Source organism: Centroberyx gerrardi, chromosome 17 (genome assembly GCF_048128805.1).
Source record: "Centroberyx gerrardi isolate f3 chromosome 17, fCenGer3.hap1.cur.20231027, whole genome shotgun sequence".
In the NCBI taxonomy this organism is placed as follows: Eukaryota; Metazoa; Chordata; class Actinopteri; order Beryciformes; family Berycidae; genus Centroberyx; species Centroberyx gerrardi.
This window is the reverse complement of record NC_136013.1, coordinates 21,131,566-21,150,979: the sequence shown is the minus strand read 5'-3', so window position 1 is coordinate 21,150,979 and position 19,414 is coordinate 21,131,566. Positions and strand designations below refer to the sequence as shown.

The 19,414-nt window shown below is 43.4% G+C and overlaps 1 protein-coding gene across 1 annotated transcript in view; it reads left to right on the top strand.

Moving 5' to 3' along the window:
• The window catches only part of ralgapa1 (Ral GTPase activating protein catalytic subunit alpha 1), a 76,392-nt gene that overhangs the window by 33,548 nt on the left and 23,430 nt on the right, over positions 1 to 19,414 (top strand). Inside the window, exons 31-43 of the mRNA XM_078289359.1 lie at positions 160 to 228; positions 394 to 531; positions 1,126 to 1,309; positions 3,360 to 3,478; positions 3,983 to 4,102; positions 4,678 to 5,278; positions 5,527 to 5,642; positions 6,158 to 6,282; positions 9,550 to 9,621; positions 10,875 to 10,998; positions 11,610 to 11,765; positions 15,092 to 15,250; positions 16,729 to 16,856. Coding sequence (XP_078145485.1) covers positions 160 to 228; positions 394 to 531; positions 1,126 to 1,309; positions 3,360 to 3,478; positions 3,983 to 4,102; positions 4,678 to 5,278; positions 5,527 to 5,642; positions 6,158 to 6,282; positions 9,550 to 9,621; positions 10,875 to 10,998; positions 11,610 to 11,765; positions 15,092 to 15,250; positions 16,729 to 16,856 — 2,111 coding nt within the window. The remainder of the gene's footprint in view (positions 1 to 159; positions 229 to 393; positions 532 to 1,125; positions 1,310 to 3,359; positions 3,479 to 3,982; positions 4,103 to 4,677; positions 5,279 to 5,526; positions 5,643 to 6,157; positions 6,283 to 9,549; positions 9,622 to 10,874; positions 10,999 to 11,609; positions 11,766 to 15,091; positions 15,251 to 16,728; positions 16,857 to 19,414) is intronic.

Genomic DNA, 19,414 nt, shown 5'->3' with positions numbered 1-19,414 from the left:
TTTCATGTTTACTTCAGCTGTAAAATTGGTAAAAACGTAGGTAGTATTTTTTAGGTTTTTTTGTTTTGTTGTTTGTTTTTTTCCCCTATTGTTTTTTGGGGTGTTTTTAATGTTTTAATATTTCTTTAGCAGACAATCTTTCCTGATTTTGTCTCTCAGATTTTGATTGCCACCATCACGTACCTGCTGCCTTCTACTGAGTCCTCTCCTCATGAACTGGATAAGAGGGTAACACACACACACACACTTCATCTCTCTCTCTCTTTCACACTCATTCATTCACTACATTACCTGTTTTGCCTCGAAAGGTAATCTTATGTCTCTGTGTATGTGTGTATTTGTCTCTCTTGTGTGTGTACATGTGTGTGTTGCGTGCTTGTGTGTGTGTTGTAGCTGGTAGTGTCCCTTCTGTTGTGTCTATTGGACTGGGTGATGGCTCTGCCTCCTAAGACTCTCCTTCAGCCTGTTAATACACGCAGCCCTCCAGACAGAGACCAGCCCACCAAAACCCTGCTCAGCTGCATATATAAGGTATGGATAACGCTCTCTGTGTGTGTGTGTGTGTGTGTGTGTGTGTGTGTTCATGCCCCCTAACCCCTCCCACTTTATATTCATTCAGCAGTGGCAGGTCACCACACTGCCACCACAGCTAAAGGCCTATATTCCCCCAAAAATCCAATGACTGATGTTGAGAATGAGTGATTTTATCAGACTGAAATATCCTCACAAGAACAGTTTTAGTGCAGCAAAGCTGAGCATGAGGCATGAATGAGCTCTCAGGTACTTTCCAGTGTCACAGGTATTTTCCTCTCTCACAACTTACCTCATTTTCCATAGCTAAGTTTCCATATTTTTATGTGAATTATGATACATTGAAAAGCTTAATGGAAACTGAAAATGTAGCTACAAGCAGAAAGTGTTTTGTCCGATAAAGAAATTCGAAAGAAAGAAGATTCTCAAAGCACATAATGAAAGAGTTGCCAGTAAACACGTGTAATTTCATGCAACATTTCACCAGTTTGCTTAAAATTCACTTAACAGCTGGATCGAAACATAGCTTCCGTCTCTTTGTGTTGGCTCCGTTTTCTCTCTCACCGGCCTCCCTCTCTCCGCCTCTGCGTCTAGGTTTTGCACGGCTGCGTGTACGGAGCCCATTCCTTCAGCAGCCCCAAGTATTTCCCCCTGCAGCTGTCGGACCTGCTGAGCTCGGACTACGACCCGTTCCTGCCCCTGGAGAACCTCAGAGAACCGGAGCCGCTGCACAGCCCCGACTCGGAACGCTCCAGCAAACTACAGCCCGTCACTGAAGGTACGCTGCCTCAGGCCGGGGACACACTCCACGACTTTTATGCCGATTGCAGCCACGATTTGGCATCATGACCGATTTTTTAGTTAGTGGTGATCGTACAGAAGATTTTGTAGTGTGTAAGAGTTCAGGGCTTAAATTTCTTGCCTCCTGTTCCGGTCGGGACCATCACGATTATTCGAAATATGTTTGATTTTTACGACTCCAGTCTGGACAAATCAGTGATAGCCAATGAGAGTTGAGCTCCAGAGAGGGAAAAAAGATACAAGAAGTGTGGAAATAAAAGTGCTCCACCTCCATGTTTGTTTTGTTTGGGTGTTGCAGCAGTGCAAGAGTTTGTGTTTTCACCAAATAACAGTGTTGCGTGGCATTAGAACTTGGGTAGTGTGTTCCCTAAATCCAACTGGTCTTCAAGTGTATGTTCCCTAAATCCAACTGTCATCAAGTGTAATGAAAGAATCATTAAGTCATTGAGTGTGTGAAGTCCACTCTATTCACAGCCTGGTCAGTTCAGTGTTAAGTAATGACACCAATCAACCATATTGAAAATGATCCAGCAAATTAATAAAGTTCCACTGCCTTCATTGACAGATTTACAAGTTCAAGTGGATGTGCAAGTGTGCATCGCTCGTTATTCACATTATGGGAGAACAAATACACAGAAATGAGTCCAAACATGTTAATATGCACTGTAGCTATTCACATCATCATATTCACATATGGAAGTAACATATGTGCATAAATATGTATCATAATAGCAGTGAAAAACAGTCCAAAGTAGATCATGTAGGTGGAGAATACACACACACACACACACAAAAAAAAATCTGGAACTCAGAGCCATCCAGCAAAATGCAGCCCATTACTGAATGTAAAGAGAAGTTTGGGGTGTGTGTGTGTGTGTGTGTGTGTGTGTATCCGTGTGAGAGTGTGTATTGCTCCCTGTCGTGGTCCACCAGGACACATTGACTAGCCTAATGACTGGAGCACCCTGATACACCATGCTCTCCTCTCCTCTCCCCTTCCCTCTCTTCATCTCTTCTTTTTTTTTTTTTCTTTTCTTCTCTTTTCTTTGCCACTCTTCTCTTCTCCTCTTTGTTCTTCTTTGTTCTTTTTTCTTTTCTCTTTGTCTCTCTTCCGTTCTTCTCTTTTCCATTTTTCTTTTCTGCTCTTTTCTCTTTGCCACTCTTTTCTGTTTTTCTTTTCTGTTCTTTTTTTCTCTGCCCCTATTCTCTTTTCTTCTCTTCTCTTTTCTACTCTTCTACTCTTCTCTGTGCTTTTCTTTCTTTTCTTTTCTTCTCCCCTCCTCTCCTCCTGAGATCTCCTGAGGTTTAGCTAGTTGTTGAGAATGTCTGGTCAATACATATCTGTAGTCTACACACAGCCCTGTCAATAAGGAGCTCTTGGAGTGTGTGTGTGTGTGTGTGTGTGTGTGCGTGTTTGTGTCACAGTGTGTGTGTGTAATGATGTTGATTAGTCAGGATCTGCTGGCAGCACAGTGTGTGATGGCATTGGCTTCTTCTCAGCATGGGGCACACGCTGTAGGCTTTGTGTGTGTGTGTGTGTGTGTGTGTGTGTGTGTGTATCCCTGTCCCTACTTTTCGAGGTAATTCCTGAAGTTTTGTTGTAACCTGCAACCTAAATATCAAGTCTCTGTAACATCTGATGTTCAACAAATTTTTGCCAGTTTCACCATTTAGCCCAGAATGTGTTCATACTTTGCATTCTAGACTTTGCTTATTTTCTGTAATATGAATTTTATACATTCTAGGCTTGGGCGATATCCAAAATTTTATACAGAGATATTGTGCCACCAAAATATTGCGATATACAATATCGCTTTCATAGAGTGCTTTGCATAGAACTGAAAAAATAAATAAATAAATAATATTCTTGAATAAATGCATTTTGAAACAATTTTTAAAAAAAGTCACCGGGTCTGAATACTTTTGCAAGGCACTGTATATCCTACCTGTATTTTTCCTCATTTTCCAGTGCATAGCCTTATCCAAGTAGATGCCCTCTAACTGTGTTTTCCCTTCTCTCCTTCCAGTTCGCAGTCGTATCCAACAGGGCCTGGTTTCCATTGCAGCCAGAACGGTCATCACCCACCTAGTCAACCATCTAGGACATTATCCCATGTCTGGAGGCCCCGCTACGCTAACTAGCCAGGTACAGTGCGTGTGTGAGTGTGTGTGGTGATGATAATGATATTGGTATGATCTATATGATGGTGATTGCTTGCTTGTCCCAAGGGAAATGAAATCTAAACTCTAAAAACTAATTATTGATGTAAAGCTCCTCAAATGAAGGAGATACAGCTATAAAAAGAAGTCACCCCTTTGACTTTTACACATTTTCTTACATAATTAGTCCATAACACATTTATTTAAGGTTTTTGGTCTAAAATCTACACAAACTACTCTGTTCTGTCAAAGTGGAGCGGAATTTTAAGGCATTTATATGAAAGTATAAAATTCCAAAAACAGGAAAATCTAGTTTGCAAACCCTCTTTACTCACTCGGGCTATATTGTATATTTTCTTTTCAAATTGCTCTAAATTTACATCTTAGTTTTTGCCAGTGTGAAAATGTACAAAGCCCATGTAAGTGAAGGGGGTACTGGCATTTTATACCTTCACATAAATTTACCTTCAGGTGTTTGTGTTTTTTCTAGGTGTGTGAGAACCAGGACAACCCGTACTGTGAGAGCGCAGACCTCGGACCAGAGCTCTTCCACTCACCAAACCTGCAGTTCCTGGTTCTGAACGGCTCCACGCTGCTCTCAGTGCTACAGGTAAACTGAACTGGAAGGAGTTCTTCTGTCTTCTTCTGTCGATATTTTTCTGAAGTCATTTGACCCTTCCTTATGTATATATTTTAAGCCTTGAAATCTCACTAGCTAGAGAAAACCTGGTGTCTTGTCAAATATGAATTTAAAGATGCGTTTGCTTTCATTCAGGGCTTGTGCATGTCAAGCCACACAAAAAGCATGAGCCAGGCATTATGTTTTTTTGATTGGTAACTCTACACATGACCACAAAACAATGCTTGTAATGCTTGACAGTGCAACTTCAAGTCAAAGTACACTGAATGTACAAAATATGAGGGAAGCTTACTCTTTTCATGAAGTACACTGATGAGGTGAATCCAGGTAAAAGCCATAGCTTATTGATTTCCCTTATTAAATCTATACCAATCATAAAGGAGGAGATGTAGATAAAGAGAAGCAGACGAGTTAGAGAAGGATTTTTAAGCTTTGAGACAATTGGGATGTGGATTGTGCTAAACAGGCTGCAACTCAATACCACAAAGATGTCCCTAATATTTTGTGTATTACCAATGGACTTTATCTCTTCCCCTGTCTCTCAGATCCGGTCAGAGTCCGGTGTTCCGGGAGGCGGCATGACGGCCGGTTTGTCCTCGGCTCCCGCTTGCGTTCGAGTCATCATCCGAGACGTGGCCGGAAAACACTCCTGGGACTCTGCCGTCCTCTACGGGCCCCCGCTGTGCCCCCCACCCAGCCCGGCACACACACAGCCGACGCACACGCCGAACCTTCGCTTACACACCCCGCCGGGAGGTCCGCCGAAAAAGGAGGGAGCGAAGAGGGAAGACGAGGTGGAGGGGGAGGAGGAGGAGAGGGAGGCTGAGGAGGGAGGAAGAGGGACGGAGGGCGAGAGGGAGGAGATGCAGGGAGAGGAGGAGGAGGGGGACGAGAGGAAAGTCGGCGAGGAGGAGAAGGGAGGCGGAGAGGAAGAGCAGGAGGAGGAGGGGAAGGAGGCGAGAGCGGCGGAGGAGGAGGGGGAGCATGGCGAGGCGGGCTCAGAGCAGCTCCTCGCTCCGCCGTTGGCTAAGCGCGTGTGTCGGGAGGCGGTGCCGGCGTGGGATTCACTGAGGGAAGGAGACGACGCGCTGGACGAGATGCTGCAGTACCTGGGCTACTCTAGTCCAGAGTGTCTACAGAGAGCAGGTATAAACACACACACACACACACACACACACACACACACAGAGTACCTTAAGATTTCAAACTTGTAAAATAAAATTGTATTCTTGTCATGGTGTAAAAGCCTCTGAAACAGCATTTAGACCATCATGGGACACTAAAACGCTTCATTGAAAGCCGCACTAATGAAATTGTTGTTGGTGGGTTAGTAGCTCATCTAGCCAATAATCCATGCCTTTGACAGCTGACTTGACTCCTGATTGGTCCCCCAGGTATGCCGCTCAACATCCCGGCCCCTCCCCCGGCGTGTGTCTCGGAGAAGCAGGAGAACGACGTGATCAACGCCATCCTGAAGCAGAGCGCCGCCGAGCGAGAGTTCGTCCTTCATGTACGTAGAATCCAGATCCATATAGACTGAATGAATCTCTGAAGAAGAAAACAAAGACTTTGGACTCAGTTTTGACTCCAGTGCAGGTTGCAGCACTAAAACTCTTCTCAGTGGGAGAACTTATTATGATAAAAGCACTATTACTAAACACTGGGCTATATGTGTACTATATTTGTTTCTGCTCATTCAGTGAAGAGCTTTGTTCATTTCACATTTTCTGTAGCAGTGGTATCAGTGTAGTTGCTGTATTGACATGTCATGACACTGTTATGTGTCCTGCTGAAATCCCTAATTTTCCTTTTTTACTGTAACAGACAGACTTATTTAAAGTTATGGACATCACGAAAAAAAGTTTTTCTCACAAAAGTCTTTGGAAGTCCCTGCTGCACACACACCATGGAGAAAGTTGACTTTAATTGACTCTATTAGATTTCCATGATCTTTATTTCTTACTTGCCATGCTGTTGTTTTTTATTTTTGTTTTTTTCCTAATTTTAAATGGTTGAATGTTTCAGAGAGGTGAAGACTTGAACATGAGAGCAGTGCAGCAAACTGAACCAGAGACCCAGACGCCACAGTCGGCCTTCTACTACTGCAGGCTACTGATCAACATACTGGGACTCAACTCCTGGGAGAAGAGGTGGGAAGACAGACCACACACACACACACACACACACACACACACACACACACACACACACACAGTCTCCTTTTTCCAGAAGGACGCAGGATACTTATCAAAGTGTTGTGATACCAGGTCCTGGAAAAGTCTTAAAATGTCTTAAATCTTATTATCTATACTCAAGTCCTTCAAATGCAATTAATACATCTTGAGTACAGTTAAAATTTCATTTTAAGTCTCAAATTCTGTTTCATAGGTCTTAAAAATGTTGTTTTCTCTGTTTTGTCAGTGAGAAATCAGCCCAGTCACTCAGACCTACAGGTCTACAGTTTTCATTTTTACATTTATTTCAATTGCGACATTTATCTTTGTCTTAAAAGTCTTCAATTTGTCTTGGCCAAACTTCATTATTTTTCTTCACTTTCACCTTCGTCACAATGTAGGGACAATGTTTTTTACACCATAATCCACTTCTATTTAAGTAATATTTCAGCAAGTAATAGTACTTCTAGTTCTACTTTCCACCCCTGCATGTAGTCATTTAAACTAATGGGTGCTGCTAGCTGCAAGTTAACATGCTAGCTTATGCCTAGCCCTACCCATTGGTAAAGCTTTTTTTTCAGTAGCTGTAGGACAGATGCGTATAACGTGCAAAACGCCCAGTGAAGGCAAATAAGACTAAAATTGCAAATTTCAAAAGTACTTAGTGCTAATTAGACAGCACGTGTTCCATTTACACGGCACAGCGTTTCATGTTCTCAATGAGTCTGGTCTGAAATACAAAATGTCAAGGTATCCCTTTAAATGTGTCTGGCCAGCTAATGGACACTCATCGCTCTTTATGCTTTATAGAAAACTGCCCTCCGTGGAATTACACCGCCTGCATTCAACCAGCACAAAAGACTTCTTAACACACTCTGAGTGTGTGTGTGTGTGTGTGTGTGTGTGTGTGTGTGTGTGTGCGTGCGTGTGTGTGTGAAAGAGAGTGTGTGATAATGAGTATAGTACTTTATTGATCAAACTCACCCATTTGGAGTCAGCATAAAAGAGGGTAGTTTAAGAAAAGAGAGAGAGAGATGGAGGGAGGGATGGCAAACCAGAAAATGGGAGAAAGGAAACTGAGAAATAGAGAGATGGGAGAAAAAAAAACAAAGGGAGAGATGTAGCCAAAAGGAGAAGAGAAGAAGAAAGGATGAGAAAATGAAAGTGGGGTCGAAAAAAAGGGGGAAAGGGACAGAAAGAGGAGAGAGAGAGAGAGAGAGAGAGAGAGAGGAGAGATAAGCAAAGGAGCGAGAGAGGGACAGAGAGATTGTCTAATCATGTTATTGTCCCCCTTGGTCTCTCCAGGTATTCATCTGGAGCATTACTGACATTAAGACACTGACAGTCATCCTCGTGTGTGTGTGTGTGTGTGTGTGTGTGTGTGTGTGTCCTTTTATGCTTTTCCCTATGATCCAGGGTGTAAATGGGAGTCTTTGAGAGCAGAGAATGAGGCCATTACCAAGTATCAGTTTAATAAAGACTCTCTCTCTCTCTCTCTCTCTCTCTGTCTCTCTCTCTCTCTCTCTCTCTCTCTCCCTCTTTCCCTCTCTCTCCAAAGAGTGAAAAGAATGACATGTCGTTATCAGTACACTCCGAGCTTCACTGCTGGAGACTCGGTTTTACATCGGAGCTTCTCAAACCGTGGGTCGGTGGCCATTGACTGGTCCCTGGGACATTGCTGACCGGTCCCTGGTGGCATACATGAACTATGGTTTTAATATAAATAGGGATTAGTCTTTTTCTAAGTGGACCCTGAGGGTAACGATAACACTGTTTGTGGTCAGTGTGGGGTGGCAATGCTTTACTGAGTAACATATAACTGAAAATCATCTTACGGTGGCCTGTAATGGACAGAATCATAAAAGTCACATTTTTACAATAGAGATGAGTCGGCTGGAAAGTGAATTTTTCAAAGCCAGGAATCTCCACACCTGACAAAGTAATTGTTGAGTCATTGGTATTGATCAACAACCCTTTCAAATCCCCGTAGATTATAATATCATATAAAAATCTTACCTGAAGCAACCCTTGTAGTTCGGCCTTTCATACCGGAAGACAATTTCACCTCATAAGCTTGTTGATCCAGCCTTATTATGCCGGGAGGGAGATCTGCAGGAACTACTGGATCTACTGCAGCAAGAAACATTTTGTGGATGATTACTGTATCATATAATTCCAAAACAAAGCCATTTATATGTCCGGTAGATTCAAAATGTTTCCCTTAATAGTTGTAGTTTTGCCTGGTTGAATTGAAACAAAGTCTCCGTCAACCTAGCTTTGTTTTTTGTGGTTCTCTCTCACCTCAAGTAGGCCGCAATTGACTGTTTGCCACAGTTTCCCTGATAGCCCAGTTTCCATACGCACCTTACGCACAGGTGATGGAACGCTTGTTGTGGCGTGAGATGGTTACAACGGTATTCGCTGCAGCTATTCTCCGGCTTTTCGTTTACACAGAACACAGTGGGGCTTTTCTCCGGCTTTTCTCCTCTGTGGTGGGTTGGGTCACAACCGGGTTATTTGAACCCACTTTTTCTCCAGTTTGACGTATTTACGCACAAACTGACGCCGGGTCTGCTCTGCCTTTTCCCCAGGTTAGATGCTCGTGTAAAGACGAGCTTATAAGGAGTTTTTTGGCAACTGTGTGGGGGGTATTGAGCACATTTTCCTTTTTAGGACCCCGGAAGTTGGAAAATTCAAAGATGACAAAGGAATAACAAGCAAAGCAAATACAAAAGTTTATATTTTATTGAAGTACGAGTTGCTTGGTGAATCACTCTGACAGTCTCTGACATGACAGTCTCTCCATACAAAAGATCAGGCTACCATAATTCCCACTTTTACATAACTAGTTTTAATTGGGGTGCCTGACGTATTCAAGAATTAGCTCACGTTCAGACAAGATACATTTTAAAACCTTGGCTGTTACCTCTCTCTACTCTGCTATCAATGAAGTTGCTTTTGTTTTGTTTTTTTTTTGTTTTTTTTAAATCCTGAGCTTGTTTGGTCGTTTTTCCCCAGAGGTTCCGTCAGCTCTGCTTCCTGTCTTATTAGCTGTCACCAGATTGGTTGTTTTTTCCAGGAAGCTGTGACAACAACAGGCAGCCAGCCAATTAGGAGAGACGCCTGTAGTAGCCAGAGAATGCTGGAGAGAGGTGAGGGTGGTTTAGCCATAAGTTTGGATAATGATTCCTAACCTCTGTGTGTGTGTGTGTGTGTGTGTGTGTGTGTGTGTGTGTCTTGCAGGAGTAACTTCCATCTGTTGAGGAAGAATGAGAAGTTACTGAGAGAGCTGAAGAACCTGGACTCGCGGCAGTGGTGAGAAAACATGACAAAACACCTCTCACCTTTTGCTGCATCCCTCCTTCCCTCTCTCTCCTATTCCATCTTTTCATTCTTTTCTTACACTATTCCTCCTCCCGCTCCTCTCCTCCTCCTCTCTTCTGTTTCAGGATCCTTTGTTTTATCCTCTCTCTCTGCTCCAAATAGGATTCAGTAGCGCTCTCCATGTTAAAGAAATATGACTTTCAAGGTTCTGGAACAAACTCAAAGCCTCAAGAGATTTACTAGTTGCCCTTTTTTTTCACGATGAACAACAGCAATTAAATAATGTTAGGTTATAGCTGGATACGGGACTGTGCTCGATCAACTGGAAGAGAAGTGCTACCATAAACGAGCATAGGATTCATGAAAGATGAGTCGCCACACTCTCATTAAAAAGCCATCTTTATTATTAAAATCGTGATGAAGGCCCGAACAATCGAAACGTCACAGTTTTAATAATGGAGCTTTTTAATGGGGACAGTCTGGTGCCTTAGAGCTGGACACTAAAAGACATTTTGTGGTGATCCAATATTCTTAAAAATTAAATTCAATACATGGGATTACAAGTAGGCTAATGAAGGTTTGTGATAAGTACTTTGTATTCTCATAGGCAAGTCAAAGTCATGATATGCTTTTATTATAGATTATTGATCTCCCCTCTCCCCCACTGCTGACCACTGAATATCCACACATTCACTTTTCAGTAAGTTCCTAAGGTCATTGGATAGCTGATGGAGTCACACAGATTAAGAATAAATAAGTGAATTAAGCATTAGGATCAGTAAGATCAGTGACGATCCAGATGAAAACGTATTTTTGGCATGACCGGCCACTTTGGTTTCAGCGCTCAAAAGTCACCTGACAAAAAATGTTACTGCCTTCTCACTCCACTCCTCTATTGTTCTCCTCTTGATCATATTGTTTTCCTCTCCTCTCCTCTCCTCTACCCTCCTCTCCTCTCCTCTCCTCTCCTCTCCCCATCTTTCCTCTCCTCTCCCCTCCTCTCCTCTCCTCTACCCTCCTCTCCTCTCCCCATCTCTCCCCTCCTCTCCTCTCCCCTCCTCTCCTCTCCTCTACCCTCCTCTCCTCTCCCCATCTCTACCCTCCTCTCCTCTCCTCTCCCCTCCTCTCCTCTCCTCTACCCTCCTCTCCTCTCCCCATCTCTCCCCTCCTCTCCTCTCCCCTCCTCTCCTCTCCTCTACCCTCCTCTCCCCTCCTCTCCTCTCCCCTCCTCTCCTCTCCTCTAGCCGTGAGACTCATAAGATAGCAGTGTTTTATGTGGCTGAAGGCCAAGAGGACAAACACTCCATATTAACCAACACAGCGGGCAGCCAGGCTTATGAAGACTTTGTCTCTGGACTTGGATGGGAGGTAAGAAAGTGTCTAGATCCAAATACCTTCAGATACGTTGACATTTGAATGTCAGTGTTTTTCTTCTCCAGACATTAGTCACATTGTCAATGAAAATGTTTCTACATTTGTCTTTTTAGCTTCCTGGAATTTCCAATAATAAATTGTGCGGAAGGGAAGCCCAGTGGCTAAAGAGACTGTCCTTCAACCAGCCAGGGTTCCAGCCTCAAGAATTGATAATAATAATGATAATAAATTCATAAAATAAAAAACATAAAACACAAAATTGGAAAGTGGGCAAAATAAAAAAAAATTAAAGTCTACAGTTTTCTGGTATATTTCAGTATAGTGCAGTAAAAGAGTATTTGGACAGGACACTACTAAGTAGTAATTGAATAGTGTGCACACTTACCAAAGCAACCAAGGCGTTTCATTTTTCATTCATTTTTCCTTTTTTGATACATTGTCAGAAATGAGTTGCATTTTGTTTTTACCTTGATTTTGAAAGTGAAGCAAGTCTGATTTTAATGTGTTTTCATTTCAGGCGAAAAGCTAGAAAATTTGAAGGGGATTCATACTTTTGATATCCACTGCATGTATTTTGTTTGTGTGTGTGTGTGTGTGCGTCCTAGGTGGACCTCACCACGCACTGTGGCTTCATGGGAGGTCTCCAGAGGAATCGCAGCACAGGCCAGACCACGCCCTACTACGCCACCTCCACTACCGAGGTCATCTACCACGTCTCCACCCGCATGCCCCACGACCAGGACCACAACCTCACCAAGAAGGTAACATGCTCACTGACTCTCTGACCAGCTGGGTTTTTCAGGGAATTCTGATGTATCGAATTAGCTGACTGGAAATAACAAAGTTGAATAAAAAATATCAGTATCGCAAAAAGGTTTTTATGCTCACTGTTAATTTGTTCTTGAAAGACTACTTTCATTTTCTGATGTAGCTACCTTCTACGCTCAGGAACCTGTTTATTCTCTTCAACCCAGCTGATGGAAACGCACCTGATTCACATTTCATTTTGAAATGTTAAAATTTGCTCGACAGTTGTATGAAAACATAGCTGCTGTCTATCTAGAGATAAAGCTATCTGTATCTATCCATGCCTCTATCTCTTTATGTGTCTTATCTCTTTCTCTCTCAGACTACTGTCTCCGTCAACCCATAAACCCTCCAAGAAGGAACACACACACACACACACACACACACGCCTCTCTTTCACTCCAACACCAGGAGATGGTTAACTGTTTCTAAGAAATGGTAGCAGTCATTATGTGTGTGTGTGTGTGTGTGTGTGCATCAGTGTGTGTGTGTGTGTGTGTGTGTGTGTGCATCAGTGTGTGTGTGTGTGTGTGAGAGAGAGAGGGAGAGAGACAGAGCAGAGCCCCTGTGGTTAAACCCACTGTGTGTTAGTACGCTATAATGACACAGCCTCACCTTAGATCCTCTCCAATCCTGTCTGACCCTCCAAGTCACATCTCTTAGAAAAGAGAGGAGAGCCTGCTATTTAGCAAGAGGACTGTGTGTGTGTGTGTGTGTCAGGGTGTCTTTAAAAAGTCTTAATGTTTTAAATCGAAGTATTTATGTTCAAGGCCTTAAAATGTGTTTAATATGTTGTTGCTTTTTCTCTACTTTTCTCCACTACTAAAAAGGTTTTACAAAGTCTTGAGCTTGACTGAAACCTGTTTGTGTGTCTGTTTGTGTGCTTGTCTGTATGCGTGCATGTATTTCAGTGTGTCTGTATCAGTGTGTGTGAAAGAGAAGGAGTAATTAGCATTAATAAGCACACTAATTGCTGTTGCTTTAATTTCAGTCCAATTATTCTTTTTGGGTTGGGTTGGGGGGGGGGGTGTAATGAGGAGAAGAGAGGAGGAGAAAAGGGAAACGATCATCCTCTTCACTCCTCTCCACTGCTCCCACCTCCTTTTTTTCCCTCTTTTCCTCCTTCCCTCTGTCCTTCTAGCTTCCTCTCCCCCCTCCTCCTCTCTCTTTGCCTGAGAATGGCATTGCAATCAAGCATAGATCACTGGACACACACACATTCACAGACGCACACATACACACACACACTCAGACACATAAGGCACACAATCATAAACACACACACACATATCATACACATATGCACACCAACCTGTTAATGTCAGTGTTTCTATAGTACACCCATGCTTCCCAATAATTCATAGGGGCAATCAGGTGTGTGTCTGTGTGTTTGTGGTGTGTGTGCATGTTGTCTCAGTGTTTGGTACGCAGGTTTATGGTGTGCGTGTGTGTGTGTGGGCGCACCTGTCACCCCCCAGGCGCTGGTCGCTCTGCACATGGCCATAATGTCCCTCTAATCAGATCACACTTCCTGCTTCTCGGCCTATCACGTCGCTGCAGGCTCCTGATTGGATTATCAGCGCCTGGTTCGACACCATCAGTCTCCCTGATCAGCTGATGGCCCCATCGAACACACATACTCACACACACACACACACACACACACCATAAACCTGTTTACCATTACACAAACACACACTCACAAAGGACGTTATTCGCACAAACGCACACTGGCTTCCAAATGTGCGTACACACACAGAGGTTGACAAATGTGTGCACACAGAGGCTAAACTGACATGCATACACATGTCCATACTGGCAGGCATTTATCATCCATCCCCCTGCTACACACACACACACACACACACACACACACACCCTGCAGATGTGAGTGTATTGTCCATTGCAGGGCTGTTTCCCAGTTCTCTCTCTCTCTCCCAGTATGCTCTGGTGTCTCTCATGCCACGTCTGCTGGAAACATGATTAAAAGGATTAAGGCCACAATACGCCAAGTGACGGTGGCGCTGAAGATGCAGCCACTAAGATTTTAAACGGTGAAATATTTCTAAGATAGTGTTACAACTCAAAGGGGCACAGCAGCTCGTAGGCCTGCTGTCAAAATCAGTTCCGACACCCAAAAATACAGCTTGAAGCTCATAATTCTCCCTTCGAATGCATATTGATGAGCTGACAACACCTTGCATCACAAGTGTTTGTCAGCAGGCAGTGTCTCGATAATTCATCCCGAGTTGTTTTTTTCATATTAAGCATATAAATCAATGCAGTCAAGTACTGTAAATTCAACTATTTATGGGAAATGGGTGAAGTCACTTTGAAACTTGTTGAATAAGCTAAATCATGCACAAGCTTTAAAAGCGTGTGCACGAAAAAGCATCTTGTGCCCTCAATGTAGTAAATCATGGCCTCAAAAAATATGATCTTTTATCTTAGTTAAGATGGATGTGTAGTGTGTAGGTGTGTGTGTGTGTGTGTACAAGTATAGTATTTCATTAGACAGTGCAATCAGGAATATGTGATTTTGTGATTGCTGGAGTGTTGTGGGGAAAAGGGTTAACACACTCTTCTCACCTAAACCTCCTTACATCTCTAACAAACATGACGGAGAGCACAATGCACAGCTGATTCCAGTTAAACATACATTTAAGCGGAAATGTCTTTGATGTGTTTGTCTCAGGGCCAAGGCCAACGGCGGCCATCTGAAGGTGTGTGTGTGTGACGCACCTGACAAGTAGAGAGGCCTCTGTGGGGCGTGGGGGTTGTGTGTGTCTTTTGTCAGACGTCAAGGTTAATGACAGAGCTGTTGCCAGCCTTCACTGTAGCCCACTGAGTGAATGTAAACCGCACACACACACACACACACACACGAACACTGCGTAAGACTTGATCCCATCCATCTTCCAGCCCGTAATCCATCTTTCAAGAGCTTCACTCTGTCTTGCCGTCCTCTCTCCGTCTTCACACACTCACTCCATCACCCCCAGGGCCACCTATAGCACGTACACACACACACAGTCAAAAGCCTTGGGTTTATGATGGACACAGCCTGTCTAGCTGGCTGTATGAGGCCCTGTGTGTGTGTGTGTGTGTGTGTGTGTGCGTGTGTGGTGAACATTGACTCAGTTTCAGTCGTTTATGCTGCAAGAGAGAAAAAGTTGAGAAGTTTATTCTTGTTTCATTCTAGTTTTAATTTCTCTCCTTTCCTGTTCCTTCCTTTTCTTTCCCCTTCTCTCTCCCTCTCTCTCTCTCTCCCCCCCTCCAGTTAAGACACCTGGGTAATGACGAGGTCCACATCGTCTGGTCGGAACATTCCAGAGACTACCGCCGAGGGATCATCCCCACCGAGTTCGGAGACGTCCTCATCGTCATCTACCCCATGAAGAACCACATGTGCTCCATCCATATACTCAAGAAACCCGAGGTAAACGCAGCGTTCTGTGTTGTTCTGTGTTCTAGCACTGATGCTGGGGTTCTACTGATATGGGTGGGTTCTTGAAGGCCGATACTAATGGACCAATATTTTGTGCCATCATTCAGTATCTTTACTGCCTGCCTTCTTGAAAAAGAGACTCCCGGTTTTCAAAGTTTTAAATAAAGGTTAAATGAATATGAAATATGGCTGACACCAAAGAGCAAAGCCAACTTGCCTAAAACTTAGAAATTGTTGAAAGGCTATTTTTCTCTTGGATGTTTTCTCTCATGTAGCTAAATTCTCTGTTCAGGAAGCCTGATTCTTTACTTCAACCCAGCTGATGGAAACTCATCTAATTCACATTTTTATTTTTTGTAACATTTCTAAAGTTTGCTTAAAATTCACTTGACAGTTTAACACTTACAGGAGCGGAGTCATCTATAAAAGTAAAACATGTTCCCCTTTATCAGTGGTTTTACATCTGTAGAATAACATGAGCTACAAGTATCAATATTCGGATTTGGTGAGTCTATGAATTGGGAAATAAAATTGTGATATTTTAGTGTTTTGATTTTTTTTCCCCAACCCTACAATTTAGATTCTTCTTAAAGATTCTGCGTAATGTTGCATTTTTCTATGTATGTGTGTGTGTTTTGTGCCAGACTATGTAGATATGCGTCCAGATGCCAGACAGGCCCAGGGACAGTCTCGCTCTGAGTCTTGCTGCTCTGGTTAATGTATCAGTCTAAAACACACAGACGTTAATACCACAGCACTGATAACATAACTCTATTTCAAGCAAGACCTAACACAATAAAATACTACTTTTTTTCTGTATGACATAGATACCACAGCACTAATTACATAACCTTATTCTCTTTCATTCATTCTACAAGCAAAAATATTGAATTATAATGAATCCAGAAGCAAGTTAGATATGATATTTTCTGTGCCGTGGTCCTGAATGCACTGGATTCAGGCTTATAGTGCATCACTCGGAGACCTCGTCTACAAAATAAATTCAATAAAATCCATTTTGAACAATATGACATTATTCTATTCGGTGGATTCCACAAGCAAAGTATTGAATTACGTCAGAAAGCCTTAACTTAAATCAAGTGGTATACGGCTGGAAAGCTGTCATATCCAGACAATGTGTTTTCTTTGAGATGCCTCAAACACTGCATGGTTATGAACCTTTTAAATCGAATAAATAAAAGTGAAAAAAGAGCCTAATTTTGTTTGCAAAGATTATACAAGCAGAAAGCATTGAACGAAGCCATTTCCCAACTGAAGTGAAACAAATATTTTTGTACAAAAGCAAATAACTTAAGACAGAATCATGATCATTTCATGGCTCCAAAAGCATGTTCAGGCAAATATTGTACAATTGGAAAATCTCTTGTGCAGAAAACAGTCGGTCCTTTCCAACAACGACCAAGTTTGAATTTCTCTGTCTCTTAATGCCTCTTTCTTTGTCTCTCTAGGTGCCGTTCTTCGGTCCGCTGTTCGACGGCGCCATAGTGGACGTGAAGATTTTGCCCACTATGGTCCGAGCCACCGCCATCAACGCCAGCCGAGCACTCAAGTCCCTCATTCCTCTGTACCAGAACTTGTATCCTTTTAAAAACCTCAGTTTCAAAATCTTCAAAATCTGGATCAGAAGCCAAAGGTAAGATCACAGGAGCCTCTTTGTTTGGCTCTTGAACCCACAGAACCATGAAGAGAGCTAAATTCATTTCATTCACTGAAGGGAGAGTCGCTTCATTCATCTGTACCTGTACACAAAATTCATCATGGTATCCAGCACATGAGAAAATACATTTCTGCGAGTCATGCCATCAACAGGAATCTTCACGACTCACGAATTGATAGATAGTGGCACTCCAACCTAGAACTAGTCAAATTCTTTGCGTACCGGTCTGCAATTGGTCTAAAAGATCACATGACTGGTTGTGTTGCCTTGTGGAAAAGCATCTCCATTGCCTTTTCCAGTTTATTGCCTTTGTTTCCATCTCCATACATCTTGTGGTCTCTTTCAACTTTCTTTCTTTCAACTCTTTCAAAATGAATCGTTTGGAGGCTCGGGCTCGGCTTCTCGAGCTCGTTAGAGGACATCTGCACCTTTGTACCTGCTATTGAAGACATGCGTGTGTGTGCATGCATGAATGTGTGTGTGTGTGTTGGCTATCACTCAGCTCAAGTGTTAAGAATAGCAAATCAATGTCCAGTGGGTGATAGCACTGTATTTACTCGGCTCTGAAGTGCTGTATACAAAATGTGTTTGTGTGTGTGTGCACAATGCATGGCAGAGTAGACAGACAGTTGGGTCGACTGTGTGTGTGTGTGTGTGTGAGAGAGAGAGAGAGAAACAGACAGGTGTGTATACAGTCTGTCTGCTTCATCCAGTGCGATGGTAGTTTGGTTGGAACAAGCCCGGCGGTCAATACTTATCGACGACTCTCCTCTCTAACACTGTTTCTAAATGAGGGGCTTTGCTCTCTGGACTCACACATAGACGCACACACACACACACACACAAATACAGACACACTCACACACACTCAGAAACCCACTCATTCAAATAAACAGACACACACACACACACACATGCATTCACATTCACGCACGTATCTCACAAGTACATGCACACACACACACACACACACACACACACACACACACACCGTTGCGAGGTGACAGTGTCCGCGGTCGAGCCGAGCTGCTGACTGATGATTGGAATATCCTCTAAGCAGCAGTTAAAGCAATTTGATTCCCTAATGATTCTCTCTCTCTCTCTCTCTCTCTCTCTCTCTCTCTCTCTCTCTCTCTCTCTCTCTGTCTTGTTTTTCATCTTTTCCCTCCTCTACCACTCATATCCGAATAAGTTCTACTTTATTTGCGTAGTGATGAAACGGAGAAACAGCGCTAAAATAGAGATGAAAATATGCAGAAAGGAGAGATGCAGCGAGTGATCTATGCAAGTGAACAAGGCATTTCACTGTTTGAGTCTTAAAGTCTTGTGTTTCTTAAGCGAAGTTTCCTTGGATCGAGTGTGATTTTCTTGATAGTAGCAGTGGAGCGATCTGCAGTATAGATGAGACAGAACAACACACACAAACACACACTCCTCCTTTTCTAAGCATGTAATGGCTGATACTCAGCCGAAGAGAGGCTTACGTAGCGCTGCCTGACTCAGTGGGAGTCATTCATTCACTCATTGTAATACCTGGATCTGCCTCATCTGCCGCCACTCATCTTCATCTTTCTTTCTTCTCCCTCCTCTTTTATCCCTCATCTCCTCTTTTCTCTTTCCTTCTCTCTCCTATCTCTCCCCTCTTTCTCTGTCATCCTTTCTCATCTCTCTCTTATTCCTCCTCTTTGTGTCTTACCTCCATCCTCTGCTGTCTGTTTCCCCCCCTTTCTCCTCTCTCTCTCCCTCCCATTCCTGTTTTCTCTCACCTCCTGTCCTCCATCTCTCTCTCTCTCGTATCTCTTTCTATTTTCCTCTTTCCTCTCACCACCCCCCCCCCCCCCCCAATCTCTGTACACATTTTTCTTTTCTCCCTTTCTTCTCTCTCGCTCCTCTTTCTCTCTCTCCTCTTTTCAGAGAGATAATATGGGGGGGGGATAAAGGCAAGAAGGTGGGAGGAGCGGGGGGTAGGAGGAGGTGAAGAAGCCATTTTGCTCTCTGCCATGTCCACCCAGCGAGACAGAGACGGGGAGATTGTTTGGCTCAGTGTGAGGCTGTAGCTCGCAGCTAATCACCCCCCTCTTTTGTGTGTGTGTGTGTGTGTGTGTGCGCATGCGTGTGTGTGTGTGTGTGTCACTGTATCCATGAGTTAGTGCATGTGTGTCTCCAGCAATCTTGGATGAGTGTGTGTGGACATCTATACTTTGTGCGTGTGTGTGTCCATACATTTTTGTGTGTGTATATCTATATACCTATGTATATGTGCGTGTGTGTCGCCTGGTGTCTGACTCTGTGTGTGTGTGTGTGTGTCTGCCTAGTGTCCTGGTGTGTATTGATTGGTGGTAGCAGCAGGTCGATATCTCTGACAGGCTGAATTACAGTAATCAGTCATTATTGACTCCCCATCTCTCTGCTACACACACCTCTCTCCTCTCCTCCTCCGCCTCTCCACCTCTCCCTCCGCCTCTGTCACTCCCTCT